At 39.9% G+C, this 23,723-nt stretch overlaps 3 protein-coding genes across 4 annotated transcripts; all 3 read left to right on the forward strand.

Annotated features, from left to right (window-relative positions):
• The first annotated feature begins 1,113 nt into the window (after positions 1-1,113).
• Positions 1,114-3,640, forward strand: LOC148332466 (N-acetylneuraminate-9-phosphate synthase-like). The gene is made up of 6 exons (XM_088302930.1): positions 1,114-1,310; positions 1,591-1,806; positions 1,898-1,997; positions 2,263-2,417; positions 2,527-2,793; positions 3,289-3,640. Exons 1-6 carry the CDS (start codon positions 1,179-1,181, stop codon positions 3,478-3,480), a joined length of 1,062 nt encoding a protein of 353 aa, XP_088159056.1. The 5' UTR covers positions 1,114-1,178; the 3' UTR covers positions 3,481-3,640.
• Positions 3,641-4,765: 1,125 nt separating this feature from the next.
• LOC148332467 (N-acetylneuraminate-9-phosphate synthase-like) lies at positions 4,766-8,691 on the forward strand. The gene is made up of 6 exons (XM_088303835.1): positions 4,766-5,040; positions 5,527-5,742; positions 5,829-5,928; positions 6,509-6,663; positions 6,747-7,013; positions 8,145-8,691. The coding sequence occupies exons 1-6, from the start codon at positions 4,909-4,911 to the stop codon at positions 8,355-8,357; spliced, it is 1,083 nt and encodes a 360-aa protein (XP_088159961.1). The 5' UTR covers positions 4,766-4,908; the 3' UTR covers positions 8,358-8,691.
• Positions 8,692-9,644: 953 nt separating this feature from the next.
• slc24a2b (solute carrier family 24 member 2b) lies at positions 9,645-23,709 on the forward strand. 2 transcript variants are annotated; one of them, XM_088302718.1, is made up of 10 exons: positions 9,646-10,048; positions 11,130-12,241; positions 17,130-17,168; positions 17,256-17,367; positions 18,268-18,354; positions 18,603-18,679; positions 18,769-18,906; positions 19,800-19,889; positions 21,591-21,757; positions 21,830-23,709. In XM_088302718.1, exons 2-10 carry the CDS (start codon positions 11,339-11,341, stop codon positions 22,077-22,079), a joined length of 1,863 nt encoding a protein of 620 aa, XP_088158844.1. In that variant the 5' UTR covers positions 9,646-10,048; positions 11,130-11,338; the 3' UTR covers positions 22,080-23,709. The 2 variants fall into 2 exon arrangements, with proteins under 2 accessions (XP_088158845.1, XP_088158844.1); XM_088302719.1 differs by lacking the exon at positions 18,268-18,354 and having other exon boundaries at positions 9,645-10,048.
• Positions 23,710-23,723: the final 14 nt, after the last annotated feature.

Here is a 23,723-nt window from a genome sequence, read left to right on the forward strand (position 1 = left end):
AGATAATATCCACCGAAGCTCAGGATGGACCATTCAGGACACTGAACACAACATTCGCTCCATATGGGAGAAAAAATATTTAGAGTGGGTATTTTATATATTTAACAGCTGTTCACGTGTAATGACATAATTAATAACAGAGTCACGTCACTGATTAGGCGTCCTCCCCCCCATGACGGTTCCTCTAGAATTCCTTCCTACCCGTCGAGACGTCCTAGCAATGCCCAGTGCGGTTGCAGGTGACACGTAGGGTTATCAATCCTGCCTTAGGTAGGACGTTTAGCGCAGGTCGGATTTGTTCACTAAACAGGTGGAGGAAGCTTGTGAATATTCAGGGTTAGCTAAAAATTAACTTGTAAAATGACAAGTTACCATTGTCTTGCATCTGCGTACTGATCTGTTGCTAAAATTTAACAGATCACGAGAAGAACATTAACTCGATGCTTGGTCCGAAAATAGATCGATTGGTAGAACTTGGGAGCAATGGGGATTCTTGTGTCTCTCGGGGTGCACCGGCTGTGTGTGTGCATACTCCTCCTCAGACAGTTGATAGTTGCGCCCCTGACCTTGACATCCCGTGCCTCACGAAGACGTGGCATCATTACGTGACTTTTCCCACATTGCTGAGATTAAAGTCAGAATTCTCACTTTAAAGTCAGAATTCTGACTTTAATCTCAGAATTCTCACTTTAAAGTCAGAATTCTGAGATTAAAGTCAGAATTCTCACTTTAAAGTCAGAATTCTGACTTTAATCTCAGAATTCTCACTTTAAAGTCAGAATTCTGAGATTAAAGTGAGAATTCTGACTTTAATCTCACTTTAAAGTGAGAATTCTGAGATTAAAGTCAGAATTCTCACTTTAAAGTCAGAATTCTGAGATTAAAGTCAGAATCCTTCCAATCTTTTTTTTTTCTCATTCATGGCCCTAATCCTCTTCCGTAATACACATGACTTTGATTATTGTATTTAATTTTTTTTTTGTGTATTTCCTGTCAACGCCCTTTGTAAACGTGTTTTAATGTAACCTCACCCACCACTGAAAACTTGACCACGCCCACAGTTGGTTTAAATAGTCAATTACAACGCATCTGCGTCCTTCTTTGACACTGGAACCTTCATGACAATTTATTGCCTCCAGCTTATAATTCTACTTTAACTCGTTTGAGCTGTCAGCAAAATGCCTTTAATGTTTGAGCTGTGTCCTGGTAGGATGATTGGAGGGAATCATCCATGTTTTGTTATCGCTGAAATTGGACAAAATCATCAGGGAGACATTGAGATAGCCAAGAAAATGATCAAAATGGCAAAGGTAACAACTGAAAAATGTACTCCTTTATTTTACCATGCACTTCACTATTAGTTGTTACATTGTTATTAATTTTATTACACTAGAAATGTCTGTATATGTATATTTTGTGTATTAATTTATGTAAGTGTGTGCAAATTCCCCCATTGTGGGACTATTAAAGGACATCTTTATCTTTAGTACGTATAATATATTATTGTAAAAATATTGTCGTTATTATAGAGTAGTTGTTACAGATTAACCCTTTCATTCAAATCCATTCCAAGTGTACTTACTTTGACAGGACTGTGGTGCTGACTGTGCCAAGTTCCAGAAAAGTGAGCTGCAGTGCAAGTTTAACAAACGTGCTTTGGAGCGTCCTTATAAGACTAAAAACTCGTGGGGGGAAACCTACGGTGATCACAAACGCCACCTTGAGTTCAGCCACGAGCAGTTCAAAGAGCTGCAGAAGTATGCAAATGAAGTGGGGATCTTCTTCACTGCCTCAGGAATGGACGAGGTACTGTGTGAATGAATCATCGCTCGGTGTATTTGCCGATTGTACGCTTTGAGCAAATATGAAGTTTAACCTTGACTATTGCACTTTTTAGATGGCGGTTGAGTTTCTCCATGAGATTAATGTGCCTTTCTTTAAAGTGGGCTCAGGAGACACCAACAACTTCCCTTATCTGGAAATGGCTGCCAAGAAAGGTGATTGGTTAGTTTTAAAAGCTGTCACAATTTAATTATTTTAATGGACATGGATGATACATAGACACACACACACACACCCATTTTGGTTCTGTTTCTGTAACTGTGACACGATAGTAGTTGTATTAAGAGATGGATTAAGTCTGGTAAGACCCACTGAAGAACCGGATACCAAAAGCACGGCCTAACAATGAAATTACAATTTTGAATGGTCAACTCATGTTGGAAATTGTGTTTCTCTTTTGTGTGTGTGTGTGTTTTTCAGGGCGCCCCATGGTGGTGTCCAGTGGTATGCAGACCATAGAGACAATGCGTCGGGTGTACAAAACAGTGAAGGCGCACAACCCAAATTTTGCCATCCTGCAGTGTACCAGCACCTACCCTCTCGAGCCCAAGGATGTCAACCTCAGAGTGATCGCAGTAAATAAAAACAGAAAATCCCTTCATGAAATGAAATGATGCTGTACAAGCATGTCTCATCTTGACAGATAAGATAAGATAAGATGTCCTTTATCTTTTGTCTTGACAGGAATTTCAGAAGGAATTCCCCGATATTCCAATTGGTTATTCTGGCCATGAGCGCGGAATAATTATTTCAGTGTCGGCTGTTGCTTTGGGGGCAAAGATCATAGAGCGTCACGTCACACTGGACAAGACTTGGAGGGGGAGCGACCATGCTGGTTCTCTGGAGCCTCCCGAATTGGCCGAAATGATTCGTTCCATCCGACTGGTGGAGGTCGCACTGGGAAGTGGTTTCAAGAAGAGGTTGTGTTGCGAGGAGCCATTCCATCGAAAGGTGAGAGATAATGATAGTTTTGCCCAACTTCTCTCAGTACATCATATACTGCCGTGTCATTTCACAACGGAAGCTCTCAAGGCAATTTACATAAACACACACATGCACAGATGTCTTAGCCGGCGCTCCTCAGACCAACTGAACCCCGTATGAGTAGGCAGAGAACGCAAGGTGAGAGGGCGAGAGAAAGATTGCAACGCCTGTTCTATTCGTTGAATTATCTTAAGTAATTGAATTTGATTAGTGAAGAACTTTGCTAAGACCCTTAAATTAATCAAATAAAAAGACAGCGGAAATTAAAACTTATTCACTACCAGCCGAGTAAAAAAAAAAAAAAAGAAAAAAAGATCTTTAACGTCTTTAGCCGTCAATGGTAATAAATGAGTTATTGGTCTGTCTCTACAATCTTTTGCTTGATAATTTCATGGTTGTTATGAGAATAATGTTCTTTTGTCTCCAAAAGTCAACTCTTGTGACCTTGTTCCTTTCCTGCAGCTGGGGAAATCCGTGGTGGCCAAGGTGAAGATCCCCAAAGGAACTGCCCTCAGACTGGACATGCTGGTAGTGAAGGTGGCCGAGCCCATGGGTGTCGCGGCTGAAGACATGTTCCAGCTGGTTGGCAAGACTGTAAATGAGGATGTAGATGAAGATGAGAGCGTCACTCCAGAGGTGGTGGACGGCCTTTAGCCAATTCCCAAAATGTATCTGATTGTTTTTGTCAATCTGGGGGAATTCTCCGAAAGAGTAGCACAAACAGTTATTATTGTATAATCCTGACCCAAAAGTAAACAACAGCAAATCTCACAACTTGTGAATGAAAAGTACACATTTGCTCCCATAAGACTTATTCTACGCAAAGAAATATGTTCATCTTTATGTATTAAATAAAGATTTCAAAGAAAAATGCTTGCCTTTGAATAATTTTCTTAGTAACGGCATTTTACGCCGTTGTGGGCATGAACATCTGAATTCAGGAAATGCCACCTCACAATGGCTGATGGAGGCAATAAAAGACAATGGTTCAGAGGCACTGGTACTGTTATGTAAATTTCTTAAAGGTGGTGTCATGAGGATGGATAGATAAGAAGATAGCGCTTGACATCTGTTCAAATGATGATGTTTAAATAAACAAGCCTTGCTTTTAGAGGTTTGTTTTTCCACAATTTCTTACAATGGCCATAAAGACCTGTTTGACAGGAATAAAGCCTGTATCTCGTATGTTCCTATCTAAACCAACAAGCCTCACACCCTGTTTTACCAGATTGTCTCAGTAATATATCAGGGAGTACATGAGGGAGGATGATTGATATCAGCAGCAGACAGCTTTCCTTTTTGTCATGTGTATTGCACCATCCAAAAACATGCACGTTAATGATAATTGTCCATAGGTGTGAATGTGAAAGAAAATTCTCAGCCCATCAATTGGGATACACACTAGCTCCAGATTACTGTGACCAAAATGACAAAGAAAATTGTACTGTATTATTGCTTACCACAAGGAATATACATCATCACACATGTGATTTTATATTAGCAAATTGCATAATGTGCAAATTGGAAGCTGACCATGTATGTGCTGGAATCCCAACTCCGTTTTTGTATATATGAAAACATTTTCTTCCATATTTAACTGTATGAACCACAAAGCTGTGAAAGCATGATTATTGCAAACGTTCTAATGTTCCGGTAGTTATCTAAAATTATGTTGCCTCTTCTTTTGGCATTGATTTTAATTATTTTTATTCATCTATATTTTTTTAAATAAAGTTAAAAAAAAAATCGCTGTGCGGTGACGTGCCATGGTGCGCATCACTTCTGCGCCCGGGATGATGCATTGAATTACGATAGTAATTAGATTTTTTTAATCAAACAGCAGAAAATATAGAAAACACAACACACTGTATATAATAATAAATATAATACAACAATGGTGATATGTATCTCATGACAGACGTGCTACAAACGCGGAAGTCAAGACACGTCCGGGATTTGCGTCACAGAAACATTTCCGGGTCGGCCTTCCTGAGTTCATTGGACGAGCAACTTATTGCTTCTCTACGAACACTTCCATTCATTCTTACAAATAGTGTTTTTTTTCTATTTTCTGTCGCCAATATGCCTTTGAAATTCGAACTTTGCCCCGGTAGGATGATCGGAGCCAACTATCCGTGCTTCATCATTGCCGAAATTGGGCAAAACCATCAGGGAGACATCGAGCTAGCCAAGAAAATGATCAAAATGGCAAAGGTAAAAGCTGTCACACGGATATGCAACCAAAATTGCTTTTTTTCTTGAACAACAAATGGATTTGTGCCAAAAACAAAATGAACCTCAAGTAAAAAAAAATTCTAAATGGTCTCGTTTCTAGAGCTCTCAGTCTGCTGACAGTTTTTTTTGTGACGTTTTGTTTGTCTTGTATGGTATGTGCAGCTCCTCCCTCTCCTAAGCAGGACATTCTATTTTTATGCGTATTTGTCGATGTTACGCCTTGATTCATTTATTCGTGTAATTGCACGTTGTCATATTTGCTTCACTTTATTACACCTTGACAGGACAGTGGTGCTGATTGTGCCAAGTTCCAGAAGAGTGAGCTGCAGTACACTCCCTCTCCCCTACAAAACATTCTTTTTTTTTCTTTTTTTTTATTAGTATTTGCCTATGCTACGCCTTGATTCATATTATTCGTGTAATTGCACGGTGTCATATTTGTCTCACTTTATTGCACCTTGACAGGACTGTGGTGCTGATTGTGCCAAGTTCCAGAAGAGCGAGCTGCAGTACAAGTTCAACAAACGTGCATTAGATCGTCCATACAAGGCCAAACACTCGTGGGGTGAGACCTATGGTGATCACAAACGCCACCTGGAGTTCAGCCATGAGCAGTACAAGGAGCTTCAGAAGTATGCAGAGGAAGTGGGCATCTTCTTCACTGCCTCGGGCATGGATGAGGTCGGTCACTTGACGTATTTGCAGGCGTTATGCTTTGAACAAGTTTGCAATACATATATTCCACCTAAACTATTTTCACCTTTTAGATGGCGGTAGAATTCCTCCATGAGCTAAATGTGCCTTTCTTTAAAGTGGGCTCAGGAGACACCAACAACTTCCCTTACCTGGAGAAGACTGCCAAGAAAGGTGGGAAAACCCGAATCGAGAATTATTTCAATGATCAGCTCCAAAATACAGCCGTTCCTTAAGTAGGGGCTGTCGGAATATATTTGCTCAGTTGCATAATTTATTCGTACGCATGTTTTGGAATTAGGAACAATACTATGATGAAAAGTGAAACCCTGTACATGGTTATTATTGTTGGGTTTTTTTCTGTTTGAGGAAAGCATTTATTTTTGACTGTTTCCCGATTTCGTGTGAAAACTTTTGATTCGGATTGTACTTCTTATGATATGAAATTGACATGGAAAGGGTGGAGGAAAATGCAGTAATTGAGTTTTTATTGTTGTGGATAAAAAAAATGTACTCACAAAAAGTTTGATCTATGGCTTAACTCATTCACTACCATTGACGGCTAAATACGTCAAAGATCCATTTTTTTTTTTTTACTAGGCTGGTAGAGAATGAGTTAATAAAAGTTGTGCAACACTGATTTTAGTGGATGATGCACCTGCCGTTTCAACGTGGCATAGAAAGACAAACAACCTAAAGTTCAATAACTTTGCTTTCATATGAATTAACATCCTGTTTTTTCCTCTTGTGTCAGGGCGCCCCATGGTGGTGTCCAGTGGGATGCAGTCCATGGAGACGATGCGTCGGGTGTACAAGACCGTGAAGGAGCACAACCCAAATTTTGCCATCCTGCAGTGTACCAGTGCCTACCCCCTAGAAGCTGAGGATGTCAACCTCAGAGTAATCACGGTAAATAAATCAGAAAAGACCAGCATACAATGTCGTGATATGCTGGAATCACACCTCGTCTTAAAAGTGCTCGTCATCAACAGGAATATCAGAAGGAATTCCCCGATATTCCAATTGGGTATTCCGGCCACGAATCTGGAATCAGCATTTCCGTGGCGGCTGTTGCTCTGGGGGCAAAGGTCTTAGAGCGCCACATCACATTGGACAAGACATGGAAGGGAAGTGACCACGCAGCATCCCTGGAGCCCTCTGAGCTGGCCGAGCTGGTTCGTTCCATCCGACTGGTGGAGAGGGCAATGGGAAGTGGTCTCAAGAAGCTGCTTCCTTGTGAGAAGCCATGTCGTGACAAGGTGCTACCTCTTTACTTTGCAAAACGCGGGTGCTTGATGAGATTCAAAGACAAAGTACATTAATTGCAACTACTGGGCCTATATACACACTTGTACATAAGCAAATTATCGCAGCCAATAATTAGGACATATCCCTGTTTAATAAATCTAATAAATTTTGATTGATACTATATTTACATGAATTTGGAAATGTAGGTATGGCACAGGATGTTTTAATACTCAAGTATTATCTTATCTTAGTAAATACTGAATGGGATCTTGCGATGTGGATTATGGATAATACTTGATTTGGTTGGAGAATTCTTTCGATCGCATTGATTGGTTTTTCACGTCTTGAAGCAACTGAGGTAAAATGGAGATGAACTAATCAGTACTTAATTTGTGTAGCACCTCCCATACTTAAAATAACAAAACAAAGTGCTTCATAGACCAAGTTAAAAACCAAAATACCTTGATTCTCATTTTCCCCAGGCATTGTTATTGATCTTAATGGAATGCTGACAGCAAGACATGAGAATTCCGACGGGTATTCTACTTTGCATTTTTTCAGATCAGGAAAATTCAAACAAATACATCTCGCAAATGCAAATCAGTTGCCATATACCGGGGCTGTGCACAAACCAGCGGCGTCTCGAATACAGAAGCGAATGCGGAAAACCCCCAATCAGAATTTCTAATTCGAGAACAGGCCGTAGCATGCTTTGTCACAGAAGAAAGTGACTCACGTCTCAGAATGTGTGAACTATTGTTGCGTTGCTGAATGAATCATGGCAAACGAACTCTTTAGGAAGAACAAAAAGTTTTGACTGTTGACTGAAACCACACCAAAACCACTCCTACGTTCTTAATAAAAGAAAAATCGCCTAATGGGTGAATTTGCAGTTGCTGAACTGCAGATGTACGGCCGTCTGGATATTTTCTTAATAGTTAAAGCAGTACGACCACATTTTTCAAGCAAAGCTACATTCGTTGTCACTTTGCGGTTAGCCTAACTTTTTGCATTTGTGTCAACATTGTCAAAAGAAAGAATTTTAAAAAAATGAAAATAATTCGTAAAACTACTACAGATGTTTGCATCTAAGTGAAGATTGCATTTGTAAAATGGATAATCATGACATTCCTTTTCTGCAGCTGGGGAAGTCAGTTGTGGCCAAGGTGAAGATCACGAAAGGGACCGTCCTCAGTCTGGACATGTTGACCGTGAAGGTGGCCGACCCCATGGGCGTAGCGGCTGAGGACATCTTCCAGCTGGTCGGCAAGGCAGTCACCGCTGATGTAAGCGAAGACGAGAGCGTCTCACCAGAGGTGGTGGACAGCTATGGAAAGAAGGCCAAGTGCTGTTGATGGAGGACAGATTTGAGATTTGAGTTGAGGAAAGAAGCACTTAAATGGTGAGGACCCGAATCACGGTGGCATGAATGGGGGGTGATTTGCTTTCAGATAGTTTTTGTAATCAAGAAGAAGAGGAGGTAATTATCTTCTGAGGCGGCACAAACCCGTGTTGGGTCCTTCCCTTGAGACAGTTAGACTGAAGAAACCAAAACGAATCAACAACTGTGATTAGAAGTCGCAACATGTGGAGAATGTTGCTCGATATTCTCAGCAAGATGCACTTAAGATTGCCTTCTTGTATAACGCAATGTTTTTTTTGTGCCTAATAAAGAGGAAAATATCCACATGGAAGAAGTCATTTTTTTAATTTTAGCTGCCAAGATCAATCATAGTCCAAAAAAAATAAATAATCAGTGTATGTGCTGGTGGGTTGACTGGATGCTTGTGTTTTCTGATGGTTTCCAGATTTATCTTTTTTTTTTTTTTAATTGAAAGTAGACATTTTAAAGGTAACCCCCACCACCTGTAGTTCTTTCCAAACAGGCGAAGAAAAAATTAAAAATCTTGTGTGCTACAAAAGCACACAAGGTCAAGAGTGCTTTTTCTTGCATGGCAAGAGTCTTATTTTAACTTCAGGTCATGCAGGCGATTTACTGTACCCCAGGCGACCTTGAAGGAACGCTACCTTCGTTATATAACAAGTTTAGCCCTGACACGACATTGCACACATCTTAATTTAGCAACTACTGTCTTCAAGCGGCATAAATCAATCAAAAAGTCGCATCAGGCTGTGACAACATATTGCCGAAACACGAGAATGCATGGTGAGGACTCGCCCACTTCCTGTAAATGTCTTCCCAGATGGTAGAGGATTTTGGCCAGGGTCTTGGCAGGCTCAGGATGGAGCCAATCTTTGTCTTCTAAACCCTCGACTGCATCACCTGCTGGTGAGTGAAAGTGAGAGGGCCACTCCATTAAGTATGCTCCTTTTTAATTGGATAGTCACTGTAGGAGATGAGAAACAAAAGGCCAGATTATTTTAATCCAACAGGTTTGGGGGGAAAATAGCGTGCATGGATCATTTTCAAAACAATTAATGGCGGTGCTTTAATATATATATATTTTTTTTCATTCTGTATGCATTCTTTGTCATCTATCATGCACAAGAACTATTTTTAGATATTTTTCATTTCTCTCACCCCTGCAATGTTGTTGTTAAGTCAGAGTACAGTGCTCGGGATAGTTTTCCTGGGCTTTCTTCACAGGCCAGTGACCTGATGGCACGATAGGCCGCAGGTTTATCGCGCCGTAAGCTGGTTGAGGCTGACAACACCCATCGACTTGGGTGTGAGGATGAAGAGAGGGGATGGTGTGAAGTGGTGGCGGGAGGAGACGCAGGACCAACGTTGGACTTGGTCTTGAAAGTAGAACGCAAGTGGGAGGAACGGGGAGATGCAGAAGGAGGGAGGCAGCGTCTCAAGGGGGGAGGAATAGAGAGAGAGAGAGAGAGAGCGAGGGAGGCGCACTTGGCGTTCGCCATTTGGCTTGTTCGCTTTGGAACTTCTTTTCAAGGACGAAGATCGTTCCGAGAATTTTGTGTTTGCCACTTGAAACTGAACATCCAATTGGAATTTTCTGACTTTGGGACTGATTGGAATATTATTCCATCTTCAGACCGGCTGGCAGAGCAACCTCCAATTAAGGTAATGTGCTGATTTATTTATTTATTTATTTTATGTTTGCATACAATACCAGTATGCTGTTGCTTTGATGTGCTTTTGTGGTTCTCAGACAAGAATTTCCCCCAAAAAATAAAAAACATTTCTTAAGGTGAAGCCTGAATTTGTGAAATATGAAAGTTATATATCCTGCTGCCCCAATATGTTATTTTTACCCTTCGACCTTTCCCACCCTAAAATTGCCATTTGATTGATGGCAATGTCTACTTTTTGACTCGGTGCAGCAGCAGTGTGCTGGCTCTGTGGCTTATCTAAGTATATCTTATCAGGGATTAGAGAGCTTCCTAATAAGCTTTCACTAATGTCAGAAGATGCTCACAGGTTCTCGTCACAATGTTAAGAAGGCTGCAGCAGCCGCAGAATCTTGCCAGTATAACTCCCCCTAGACTAAAATAAACACTCAATGCCTAAAACCGGCGTTGATAATGCACTGTCAACTTCCTTCAATGTTGTCAGCCATGAGAGAATAAACTTTTTACCTGCACCTTTGTTATTTTTTTTTATGCTCTGTCAATGACAAACTTTTCGTTGAATTCACAAATGACTGTATGATATAATAAAACTTCGACGGCACCTTAAAATAACCCATGCTAATGTGGTTAGCACAGTTAGCGCTGTTCTGTTTACCACCTTAGTGAATTAAATGAATCTAATAGAACTGTAATAATATTACACTGTCAAAGAGATATTACCGTAATGAGATATTTTTTATTTATTATTAAATTATGATGGCCGACAACTTTGTTTTAAACGGAAAAGTCGCTATTATTTGGATTATCTCACTTAGCTCCGAGTTAGTCTAAATATTAGCCAGCGCGCTCATTATGAGGCCATGCACACGTTAATAAACATGTCATTAGATTAATTATAACGTAATGCACAAGGTAGCATTATTTGGAATCTTTGAGTTGTGTTACATCTCATGTATTGGATCTCATTGGATTGTGATGCTCGTTTTTTAAAAAAATTTTTTTGTGTAGATGCATTTAATATCAGCATTATAGTTCTTCTGAACTTAATTTTGTTTATTTGTGTGTGCGTCCAGGGAGTAATATGAGGAAACCTTTAAATGGGCTAGACCCCGGAATCCGACTGAATGGCCGCCATTGGGTTTAAAAAGAGAAGCAACATGCAAACCAATCGGTGAACCGGTGCGGCCTGTCAGATCCCCGCCGTCATAGCCAACAGCGCTGCCGACCCATCATTGGGTTTGGTGAAAGAAGATACTTCCAGTCTGCCGGAGAGCCAAAGACGATGAAGTCCTTCCTGCCAAGAAGGAGTCAAGACACGATGGATTCGTCCAGCTTTGTTCCCCTTCTCGGACCTCCTCGCAGCTGCATGAGGCATCACTACCAGGGCGTGAAGAGAAAACTGCGGCCAGGGCGAATTCTCGGCTTCATCGTCAGCCTGGCGGTGGTGTGCGTCGTGTGTTCATGGAGTGCCTTGTCTCTCGTCACCGCGGGGGTGCCCGGTGATCCTGAATCCGAGGGTTCGGGAGATGCAGAGGTGCCCCAAAGAACTCTCTTGGAGCACCAGAATGTATCGGACGGCGGGGCCCAGCAAACATCAGAAATCGAGATGAATCACGGGGACTACCCAACAGACTACTTTAGCGTGGAGGAGAGACGCCAAGGCTTTGTGGCGTTTCATATGTTTGGGATGTTGTACATGTTTATAGCCTTAGCCATCGTGTGCGATGAATTCTTCGTCCCGGCGCTGACCGTCATTACCGAAAAGCTGGAGATCTCTGATGATGTCGCGGGCGCCACCTTCATGGCGGCAGGCGGCTCGGCTCCGGAGTTGTTCACCTCCGTCATCGGAGTCTTCGTCTCCCACAGTAACGTGGGCATCGGCACCATCGTTGGCTCCGCCGTCTTTAACATCTTGTTTGTCATCGGCATGTGCGCCATCTTCTCCAAAGAGGTGCTGAACCTCACCTGGTGGCCTCTGTTCAGAGACGTCTCCTTCTACATTATCGGCTTGCTCATGCTCATCTATTTCTTTCTGGATAATCAAATCACACTGACGGAAAGTATCAGTCTGCTCATGTGCTACGGCACCTACGTGACATTCATGAAGTTCAACGCCAAAATAGAACTGCTCATCAAAAGACAACTGGGCAGCAACCAGGTGGACATAATGGAGTCTGCACCTAAGGTATGTCCAGTCCTTCACGCAATCAGCCATTCATTCGTTCACTCGGGCCAATCGGCAAGCTCCCCATCGGTTCCTCAATCTCACTGAGAATTCATTCAACCATTCACCCATTCATCCAACCGCCCATCTGTTAAGTCGTTCATTTTTCTCTTTGTTCATCCAACTGCCATTCCGTTCCATAGCTCGTCCTTCCAACCCTATTGAACCTTTGTTTCATCTGTTTCTCAATCCATCAGACACTCCCGCTCAACATTCCATCCTTTAACCCAACCCCTTAGTGATGGGTAAATGAAGCTTCAAATCTGCTTCATGAAGCAGTTGTAGTACTTTTGGACTCCTGTAGATGGCACTCTGTGTTCAACATTGGGCTGACTTGTAATTTTTCAAACCCTTCATTTAAACCAACAGTGCCATCTAGAGAACTGAAAAATACGATAGCTGATTCATGAGGCAAATTTGAAGCTTCATTTTCCCATCACTGCAACCACCTTTGAAATTGGTTGTCATTAATCAATTCACTAATCCATCAGCCACCAAGCCATCCATCTATGCATCTATCCAACGATCCATTCCATTGCTCGTCCATCCATCCTTCCATCCATTCAACCCTTGTCCAATCAATCTGTCACTCCCTTCACCCATCCATCATTTCTCGATCCATCTATGATCCCTTCATTTATCAAACCATCTATCTCTTTATCATGCCAGCTACCTGCCTTTCACTTCATCCATTCATCAATCCTGTTCCTAAATCTATCAGTCCATCTCTGCACCTCTGCGTCCATTCAATTTTCTAGAAGTCCAATCAACCATCCAGAGGTTTGTTTCTGGATCCTTCGTTATATTTATAAAACCAGCCGTACAAGAATCCATCTCTCATCATCCATCCATTCAGTCATCCAAATTCATCCCTGCATTTATTTCTATCCATAAATTTATCATCCCTCCATCCATCCTTACATTTAATGCTCTTCATCCTTTCATTCCGTCCATCAAGAACCCAAGTTTTCTCTGCTCATCCATCCACACACATTCCAAAGCCATCATAGTCAAGTATTAAATGGACTTAAAAAAAAAACTACAATTTTTTAAAACGGTGATCAGATACTGCTAAAAGTGTTGAACAGCTATTTTGCAAAGGTCGTTTTTTGTCAGGCGCGCCTGCGAGAATGCGTTTCACGCAGAGAGCTGTCGATGCCAATTTTGAAGCCAGACAGGCTGATGCGCCAGGAGCACAAAAGGTGTTGATACACCACTTAGTACTTAACAGAAGGTCAAAGTCATGTGAATTCCTCTGTGCAGGGATATAAACGTATGCCTTGTCCTTCCACCAGTGTCAGTCAGAAGAGAGTTCCAGACACCAAGAAAGGCCACGGCCTCTTCGTGCTGACTTAAAGAACAGGCTTCATCTTTAGTTTCTACTTTTAGAAACCGGGTTCAGTCGCGAAACCATTCAGCTCTTGGAATGGTTGATGATGTAACGGCAAGGTGAACACACTTTGGTTCAATTAATCAGCAGGCATTGGGTTCAAAGTGTTCTAAAAGTTGTTCCATTTCTTCAATGTTCAACCTAAATTGGCTTTTCATTTTCAAGTGGAAGAAAATGTCCGAAAAGAGCATTTGAAGTCTCTCTCTTTCTCATCATCACTTGCTCCTTCAACACATCTTGTCCTCTGTATGACATCATGAAGATGCCTCTTGACTCTCGTTCATCTGTGAGGATAGAAACCGGGGTCTGTTCTTCATGTGGCTGATGCCGTCTGCACTCAGATGCAATCACTTGACTTCCACTTTTCCAATCACGTCACGTGGCAAATCCAAATTATGTAGTGTGTTTGCGCTGCGTGGCGTGGTAACAAGGTCAAACCGAGACTGACACAAAACCAAAATGATAAACGCATCATCGTGGTGGGAGTTGATGCTAATTGATGCTTTGAGCTGATGATCTGCTACATCACCCTGCAAGCCCCTCCCTCCGCTGTGGTGATCATCGAACAGTTGCCAATAACAAACTGCTTCTCAAGAAGCATGACTTGGCTTTTTGGGGGGGGTTGATTACGCTACACATAATGATAATGATTGTCGTGTGTTTTAATGCTGATATAATATAATATATATAATGTATATATATATATATAATACATAAATAAATATATAAATATATAAATAAATATATAAATAAATTAATTAATTTATATATATATATATATATATATATATATATATATAATATATGAGATAAATATATAAATAAATTAATTAATTTAAAAAAAAATATATATATAATATATAAAATAAATAAATATATTAATTAATTAATTAAAACAAAACAAACAAACAAAAAACATTATATATATATATATATATATATATATATATATGTATGTGTGTGTGTGTGTCTCCATGCTTTTAAGAATCTGTTCCACATTTAACGTCAAATGTCAGAAATTCTATTACCTTGTATATATTAAAGAGCACATTGGGCCGATCAAACGCTCTGTGGCTGTTGCTGCCTTCTGGGAATCAGCTGTATCTTTGGCTACATAACATCACCCCCGAGAAGAGCTTTTCCATTTTTGTTGCAAGGCACTTGATGTCCACCTGCCCTCATGTAATGGTTGCCGCTAAATAATCCCAAAGGTTAATGCTCTTCAATCTCATTATAGCCGCTAATAATAGTCAGGTGCTCTCTGGTGGTTGAGGGAATCGCAGCAGAACACTGACGGGTGGAGAAAAAAAAAAATTCAATCAATTCGATCTGACAACATTCTGAAGTTTTAACCGTTGGGGACATTGTAAGGAGACTGAAGCGAATATTTGCTTCTGTTTCTGTTTTGAAAAGAAAGTGAGAAGCTGCCGGTTTGTTTGATGATAGCACGAAAGACACCAATCCTCTCTGATCCCCTTAACATCTTCTTACCTGCAGTGACGACAGCAAACACACATCCCAACGCTCGCTCAATCGGAGCAACACAGGCATTATCTACATAAATTATTGCCATCAGTGTCTCCATTTTCGAGGACAGCGCACGTGCACTCGTCGTAAGAGCTGCGCCGTCTTTATTTCTTCTTTGAACGCTCTGGTCAAAGTCAAAGGTTGTGTGCCAACAAAGGCATATTTGTAAATGACACATACAAATTTTCCGACTCCTCTTTGGAGTTTGCGTGTTCTCCCGGTGCCTGCGTGGGTTTTCTCCGGGTACTCTGGTTTCCTCCTTCATTCCAAAAACATGCATGAAGCTATTTGAACGCTTCAAAATTGTCCCTCGGTGTGAGCGTGAGCGCAGATGGTTGTTCGTTTTTTTGTGCGCCCTGCGATTGGCTGGCAACCAGTTCAGGTTGTCCTCCGCCTACTGCCCGAAGACAGCTGGAATAGGCTCCAGCACGTCCGCAACACTCGTGAGGAGAAGCGGCTTGAATAAAGGATGGATCGATGGATAAATGAAAGACTTTACAAACAATAACAATTTCTTACTCAAACTTCTATAGATCGGGACCATGATAAACCGAGCATCCCTATGAAATAAAACTAAAATAAAGTAAAACTACTCACCTTTTGACATTTCCTGACCAAAGGACTGGGAATAGAACGGTATTTGCAGAGAAAGAAAATATCCTAATTTTATCCATATTGCTGAAATTAATTGGCTTGTCGTATATAATAAGAACATTTAATGTACATTAGCATCTGCTTGGTAAAAATGTATTTACAAGTATTGCTCGTACTGTACAGAGATGACAGATCATCTCCAATGTTATGTTATCGATTAGGATTATAGACAATGTTGTGTGTTATTTGTTGCGATAGTCTTGATAGAAATAAGAATAACAACAATAAAAAAATTTAAATAATAACAATAATCAATGTAAAATATTCGGGAAGAAAACCCTGCACCCAAATTGCAAGGCATTCTGTTATGGGCTTCCATTTGTGTCAAAAAGATGTCGTCACACCGACTGTCTCTGTATTTGTGCATGTGACATGCATAATTTCACAACGTCGTCGCTACTTGTCATTTGACAATGCCATTGTTAGACGTCGATGATAAGTGTCGTTGTTAGATGTCGATTTAAGTTTCCAGGCTTCCAGCCATAAGTGACATCGTGCGTGCCTAAATCACAATTCACACATTATGTAATATAAAATATGCAAATGAGGAACTGTAGCAAAGGTTAACATACCAACACTTTGTCGTATTTTCTACAATGATAAAATTAAATTAGAAATATAATAATTTGAATAAAATATTGTTTTCTGAGACTCAAGTCTCAAGTTGGGGGACCAGACAACACGCCAGTCACGTTGAAGCCAGAGGGCAGCCATCTTTTTGCCCCCCAGTGATCTAGGGAAGGTAAATAACCGGTACGTTCATTTTAAAAATTGTACTTATTAAATATGCATTCAATTCAGTAGGTAGCGAGCTTTTGTTATATTCAAATGTGTATTTTACAGGTGATTTTATCATGCCTTTCTACATTTTATTTCCATATGTAGGCTTACATCTAAAACACTGCTAATCGTCATCACGTCATTATTTTCATTTTCTCCAATTCTGTCAAATAATCCCTGATCATTATTAATATAAGATATTTTACCCGGACATGGTATGCAGATTTCTTAAACAATTGTACACACAATTGCAGTCAGACCCAAACCTCTGAATCCAAATGCATCAATATAGTGCATGCTGGATGTTTTTTTTTTTTTTTTAATTTATTTTTCAGCCCTTTTCACCTGTACCTTTTGTGTCTAAATACCTCCATTTAGAAATTTTGCAATACATTACTTGGAATGCATGCACTTACTTATGAATATACCACATTACTTTTTATTTGAATGTTCGTTCTTCTAAATGGTGTCAAAAGGAACATTGTGTTTCTCAAACAGGTCACCCCTCCAGCTGCAGATGATGAGAACAAACTGATGGTGAGTCGACTTCGATGTGTGCAATTTGAAATGTATTTTTCAAAAGAATATTATGACTGGTGATTGGTGACGTTTGCATTTTCACAGGCCAAACCGAGGTTACAGAGGGAAGGCAGCTGTGCTTCGCTGCACAACTCATTGATGAGAAACAGCATTTTCCAGCTCATGATACACACATTGGACCCGTTGAGTAATGAAGGTGTGTTTAGGCAAAAATACACTCTGGATAGAAAACACCAACAAGAATAGGCGCACGCCACACAAGATCAAATTGGAAAAAAAAAAATGCCTTTACAAGATACTCTTGCTTTTCAGAAGAATTATGATGACTCTAATAATTGTAGCAAATAGTACCTGTTTTATGACTTCAAACAAAAGGAAAAGGAAACTAACTAAAATACTGTACCACGGCTTTTAACTCATTTATTCCCAGCCGTTTTCACGAGAGGAAACACCTAAATCACAGCGTTTTTTGAAGGCCTGCAGAATATTGTGTTCTCAAGATAAAAACATGGAGCTATGACGCCAAAAAAAAAAAAGGCTATGACGTATAAATACGTCTTTGGGAGGCAGGGACGACAATTTTGAAAATGTAAATATACGTCTAATGGATTGAATGAGTTAATAGCTTCGTTGACATAACGCTGTATATGAGTCATTGATAAAGATGTAGACGTATAAAGAAGTGGTTGAGCCGGTTCTTTAACTCATTCACTGCCATTGACGGGTATAGAAGCCAAAAAGTACATTCAGAGATACATACATACAATGAATGAGTGAAAAGTGTTTTTTTTTTTTTTTTTGTTTGTTTTTTATCATTATACACGAATGCTATTCACACCAATGCTCCTGGACTGTTATTGCATTGTTTCCTTACTCACACTTCACAAAAAAAAAAAATATTTCCCTTTAAGCACAAATTGAATCGTAATCACTGGCTGCCAGGATGGCCGAGTGGTCTAAGGCGCCGCGTTCAGGACCCAGTCTCCCCAGGAGGCCTGGGTTCGAATCTCGAATTTCCCCATTGTGGGACTAATAAAGGGAATATTATTATTATTATTATTATTATTAAAACAGAACTTTCTTGTACCGGTTTCAGACCGATTCAAAGAGAAGGCATCGATCCTCCACAAAATGGCAAAACAGAAGTGTAAGGAAGATCAGGCCATTAGTGCCAATGGTGTTGGTGAGTTACAATTACAATCCATCCAGCTTCTGTCCTACTTATCCTCACGAGGGTTGTGACTCGCAAGTGAGCTGGAGAATTTCTTTGTTTAATTATTGGATATTTTTTTGTCAATATGACACCCCTCCCAGAATTAAGATGCAAGAAATACAAATGCAATGCCAAGCCGCAGTTCTTCTTCTTGTGTTTTATTCCCAAATATCTGTGTGTGTGTGTGTGTGTGTGTGTGTGTGTGTTCTTTCCACAAGCAATTAAAACCATTCCCACCAGTACCAAGGTCGCCGTGGAAGTCACGCCTCCCATGAATGGTGTCGTAGGAGATGAGGTATGGCATTTGCTTCTTGCTGTCGTTTGGATTTCAACAAATAAATGTGGTGGGAGAAAATGCAGCATCGTAAATGGGCTCTTCTTCAGGGTGGCGAGGAGGAGGAAGATGAAGATCAACCTCTGAGCTTGGCCTGGCCTGACACTACCAGGAAACGGCTCACCTACCTCATCATCCTCCCGATTGTCTTTCCTCTCTGGCTCACGCTGCCTGATGTTAGGAGAGAGGTGACGATGCACACACACACACACACCCCCCCACACACACACGCACACCTGGTGAATGGAGGTAGTCTATTCTTTCATTTGGTAGTTTGTTGGAATAACGGAAATAATGAGTTTGTATAATAATTGCATTTTATATTGAAAATTGAGAGGAATGAAAGAAAATGTAAATGCGTTCTGTCACATTTGAACAATGGCTTGAAATTGAGAGGAAGCGGATACAATGTGCCCGTGATTCTTAAAGTGCGGTGCGAGTACCACGAGTGATGTGCGAGCTAAGGAGTCACTGAATTAAAAATTCAAATTACGTTTACAACTTCTAAAACACGCAATACAATCAAAAATATTACAATGCAACTTATGGCTATGCATACAGAGTTCGAGTTTAACTTTTTAGGATTCCATTTTTATGTAAAATTCAGTTGAATATAACTTTGATATTGATGCAATATGCTACTTTTTGCATTTGATATTTATAAACAGTTTTTTTTTTAAGATTTATTGAAGTCATTATTTTATTTAATTAAATACATTTTAGTTGAATTAAGTATTTTTTTTAATCTTTTCCAATATTTCTTTAGCTTGAGTATTTAAACTGAGCAGAATTTTATGATATTTTTCATTTCAAAATTATATACTATAATATGCCATTAAAAATTATAAATATGTCATTGTAGTTGGTCATTATAGTGGTACTTGGAGAGTGAAATTTTTTTTTAGGTGGTGCAAAAGGGTTGCAAACCACTGCAAAATTATATTCTCTCATTACAGCATATGTCAATTTGAGGGGAAGAAAATATGTCCTTAAATGCACATTTAAATGAAACTTTATTACTGTATATATAAGACATGAGCTCAAGATGGACATTGAATAATATCCTCTGTGGTTGTTTCAGTCCTCAGAAAGGTTCTTTCCCATCACCTTCCTTGGCTCCATCACTTGGATTGCTTTCTTCTCCTATCTGATGGTGTGGTGGGCGCATCAGGTAACTGACACACACACGCTCCACGTTTTTTTTTCCTATACTCTCCTGTCTATTTTAGAGCTGCACACAGAACGCAGCAGTCAGGGCGTTAAATATATGACCTCTGCTGCTAATCCCTGGCTAATCTCCCTTGAGCCACCGCCAGATAAACCTGCAACGCTCTCTTTTAATGGCGCAACTGCAAAAGACAGACATGAAGCAAGAGATCATGCGTGCAAGGTCTATACCACTGATCCTCATTAGGGTCGCGGGTGAGCTGGAGCATATCCCACTTGACTTTGGACGAGGGCAGGGTACACCCCTCGACTGGCCGGCAGACAATCACGGTGCATGAAGCTATTTGTATTAATAAGTAAATAAAGTTGAATCCGAGCATCACGACACGACAGCCTTATAAAAGTGTAATGTCAGTTTATCCCATTTGTGAAATACTAATTGTCATTTGTCATTGTTGTCAGCTAAGCCACTGTGACCACCAATGATGAAAAATACTTGACTCCCAGAGAAATGTGTTCATGCAAAGCGAGGGAAAGTCAGTCCAGAGGGCAGAACGGGTTACTCAGCACAGAGAAGAGTGCTGTTAACAAGCCTGTCAAATGTGAATGACAAAAAAAAAATGTCAAGTATGTAATGAAAAGGAGGCTTCAGAATTGTGAGAAATTGTAAATTCACTCAGCTCTTGGGTGCTGTGGGCGCGTCCAATATGTGCGCTGAAATCATGCCTCACGCCACTGTCAACTGTCAATCAAAAATGTTTTACTTTATTCATATGCCTGCTCATTTCTATACGTTTGAGCCGTGGAAATACTGTGTGTCTTCTTAAAGCTGCCGGTAGTTGGTTTAATTTATATTCTAAAGAATTATTGCAAGATTTCTATGCCACAATGAAAGATGCTAGCTTGCGGGCTAACAGGCCTCTTGACAACGCAAACAGGCAATGTTGTCGTACAATACGTCATTGCCTCCTTGAGAGTCGTGTTAGCGTGTAGATCCACATAAAAGAGACACTCATTTGAAAGTTAACCATTTATTAAACAAGGCAACAGACGTTATTCAATCTGTGGGCCATAAAACATGACGGACATTTGAGCCCAGGCGTCCTGCTAGTTACACACAACATCAACATATTATGCTAGCCGGAATAACACAAAATATGTGAAACACTGATCTTTCAATTTTGGCATCCAAGGATTATGTTTGTTTGTTTGTTTGTTTTTTGTTGTTGTTTTTTTTTTTGTTAAGATAACTGCATCCTTTAGTGGTAGAAATATCCTTACATCTGTTCAAATGATATTCGAAACAAACAAAAAAAAAAGGAGATGTGTCATAATTTTTGGGACACAGTTTATTAAGACTGATAATAAATAAATACATCTTGATTTGGTCATAAGTATGTCAAAAAGTGAATGTGTTGCTTTGTTAAATTTTACATTCACAGGCAGCCATTTTATCCATCATACCTTTGTCATTTTCTGGAAAATAAATGGAAGATGAAATATTTTTAGCATGTGTTTTTATTTTTAACTCTTTGTTTATAAAAAAAAAAATTGTATTTCTAATAATTAATTATTAATGTGTTAGTTGTTGTTTCTCAAAAGACCATTTCCAAAATGATATTAAGACATGTCTGCATGATTCTGGCTGCCGTGATATAATGAATGAATAAATGTAGTATTAATCAAACGTTTGTTTGCCCCGTAGGTTGGGGAGACATTCTGGATCACCGAGGAGATCATGGGTCTGACTATTCTCGCAGCGGGCACTTCCATCCCCGACCTCATCACCAGTGTGATTGTGGCACGAAAAGGCCTCGGTGACATGGCTGTGTCCAGCTCAGTGGGCTCTAACATCTTTGACATCACTGTGGGGTAAGTTGAAGGTTTACATGAGATAAAAATGCGACCACCCTCCAGCTCATTATTTATTAACTTCCCCGCTAGTCTGCCTTTCCCGTGGCTCATCTACAACATCATCAACGACTTCAAGCCGGTGGAGGTGAGCAGCAACGGCCTTTTCTGCGCCATCGTCCTCCTCTTCCTCATGCTCCTCTTCGTCATCATCTCCATCGCAGCCTGTAAGTGGAGAATGAGCAAGCTGCTGGGCTCCCTCATGTTCCTGCTCTACTTTGTTTTCCTCATCATCAGCGTCATGCTGGAGGACAAAATTATCATTTGCCCCGTGACCATTTGAGAGCGGAGCCACTTGATAACTTGATTTCTGACGTGAGACTCCATTTTGTGGGTTGATACGTATACTTGAAGAGACGGATGGACCGGTGACATGAACACTGACTGACATGGACCAGCCAAGCAAGGTCAAAGGTGATGATGTGTACGAAAGACTCCACTACTACCCATGGAAACGGTGAAGTTTAAAAAGAGAGACTTCAAATGTGTGGGAGCTCGATGTTTAGATTTCAAATGTTTTATTTCACGCGCTGCATCACTTGTACATTGTCATTCAATTTGGTTAATCCGAATCATTTGCACAGTTACTGTTCATTCATTTCATGAATAACAAAGATAAGCTATTAAAAATTCTCAGCACAGTGTTCCAAATTTGAACTGACTGAGGTATGAAATATCTGTGTCAATATATGTGATGGGAACAGTGTTTGTTTGTTTTTCATCCTGTACGATTGTGAACACACCGTGTTTGTGTTTGCTATGCCTTTAAACGCGTCACGTCCTGACTGTCATCCTCGGTGGCTGCTGACCCTCTAAATTTGATGTTCACATGCCGGTTGGAGAAAAAAAACCATTGCTGATCTTGAACTTCTCGATCGGTAAGCGATACAGACAAAAGTAATGGGACATCTTTACACTTACAGCGAGTGAAAACGGAAGAAAAACATATTGCTAGTTATACACGTGGCCAAAATTGTGAATGAAAGAAAACCCCACAATGGTCACAGAAATAACTTGAATCTGGCAAAAGTAAAAGTATATTCGCACATTTTCTTAAATTAACCAATGGACATGAGTCATAGGAAAGTTTTGAAAATAGTTTGACTGCAAGGAAGTTCAACTAAGGTGTGCCCTCTAATTATCATCACAAGTGTCTTCAAAATTGTAATCAGTGAGTCGGTCTATTGAAACTACCAGCCGAGTAAAAAAAAATAAATAAATTGTCTCAGGAGATCATAATTAAAAAAACAATGTCTGATTTTCATCGGTAAAATTTAAAACTGTTCATGTTATTTCTGTGACCGATCAGTTTTTTTTTCCTTTTCTGGTACCAATTTCTTCAAACAAATCACTTCCTTGATTTACTTGAATTGACTGAACATATGTTTTAAATGGAGTATAGATATGGTGACATTCAAGTGTCTGGATGGTGACCATCCACTGCGTTTTTCTCTTGTCATCCGAACTGGTTTGTGCTCACAAAAATGACAACTTTTTCCGTGCAATTTTAACGGCACATAATACATGTACTGTAAAGTCAGAGTGTAAGGTGGTAAGGTGCTGGAATCAGTTTTTTCTCGATATACATTTTTAAAGCTCCAAAACATTTATTTCATATTCATCTAACTGGTATAGAGGTATATGCTTGTGTGTTTCACTAATCTCTCTGGTTATCAATAGAGAAGTGTTTCTGATTTCGACGGACATCTGGCTATACGGGTGGGGAAAAAAACACCACAGAAATACACTTGATCTATATTTTTCCCCACTCCCTAAGTATATAAATTGAACTCAATTGAGATTATTGTCAGATTGTTTTATTTTGCATTTATGTGTAATTGAATAAAAAAATTATAAATAAATAAATATATATAAATATATTATATATATATAAATATATTTTATATATATATATATATATATATAT

Source organism: Idiotropiscis lumnitzeri, chromosome 8, assembly GCF_059441095.1.
Source record: "Idiotropiscis lumnitzeri isolate Australia: NSW breed Sydney's pygmy pipehorse chromosome 8, RoL_Ilum_1.0, whole genome shotgun sequence".
Lineage (NCBI taxonomy): Eukaryota > Metazoa > Chordata > Actinopteri > Syngnathiformes > Syngnathidae > Idiotropiscis > Idiotropiscis lumnitzeri.

Coding starts and splice junctions, on each gene's coding strand:
- LOC148332466 (XM_088302930.1), top strand. CDS start 1,179: ATGCCTTTAATGTTTGAGCTGTGTCCTGGTAGGATGATTGGAGGGAAT. Junction 2,418..2,526: donor TCAACCTCAGAGTGATCGCA/GTAAATAAAAAC, acceptor TTGTCTTGACAG/GAATTTCAGAAGGAATTCCC. Junction 2,794..3,288: donor AGGAGCCATTCCATCGAAAG/GTGAGAGATAAT, acceptor CCTTTCCTGCAG/CTGGGGAAATCCGTGGTGGC.
- LOC148332467 (XM_088303835.1), top strand. CDS start 4,909: ATGCCTTTGAAATTCGAACTTTGCCCCGGTAGGATGATCGGAGCCAAC. Junction 5,929..6,508: donor GGAGAAGACTGCCAAGAAAG/GTGGGAAAACCC, acceptor CTCTTGTGTCAG/GGCGCCCCATGGTGGTGTCC. Junction 6,664..6,746: donor TCAACCTCAGAGTAATCACG/GTAAATAAATCA, acceptor CGTCATCAACAG/GAATATCAGAAGGAATTCCC.
- slc24a2b (XM_088302718.1), top strand. CDS start 11,339: ATGAAGTCCTTCCTGCCAAGAAGGAGTCAAGACACGATGGATTCGTCC. Junction 17,169..17,255: donor ATGATGAGAACAAACTGATG/GTGAGTCGACTT, acceptor GCATTTTCACAG/GCCAAACCGAGGTTACAGAG. Junction 18,907..19,799: donor TGCCTGATGTTAGGAGAGAG/GTGACGATGCAC, acceptor TGGTTGTTTCAG/TCCTCAGAAAGGTTCTTTCC.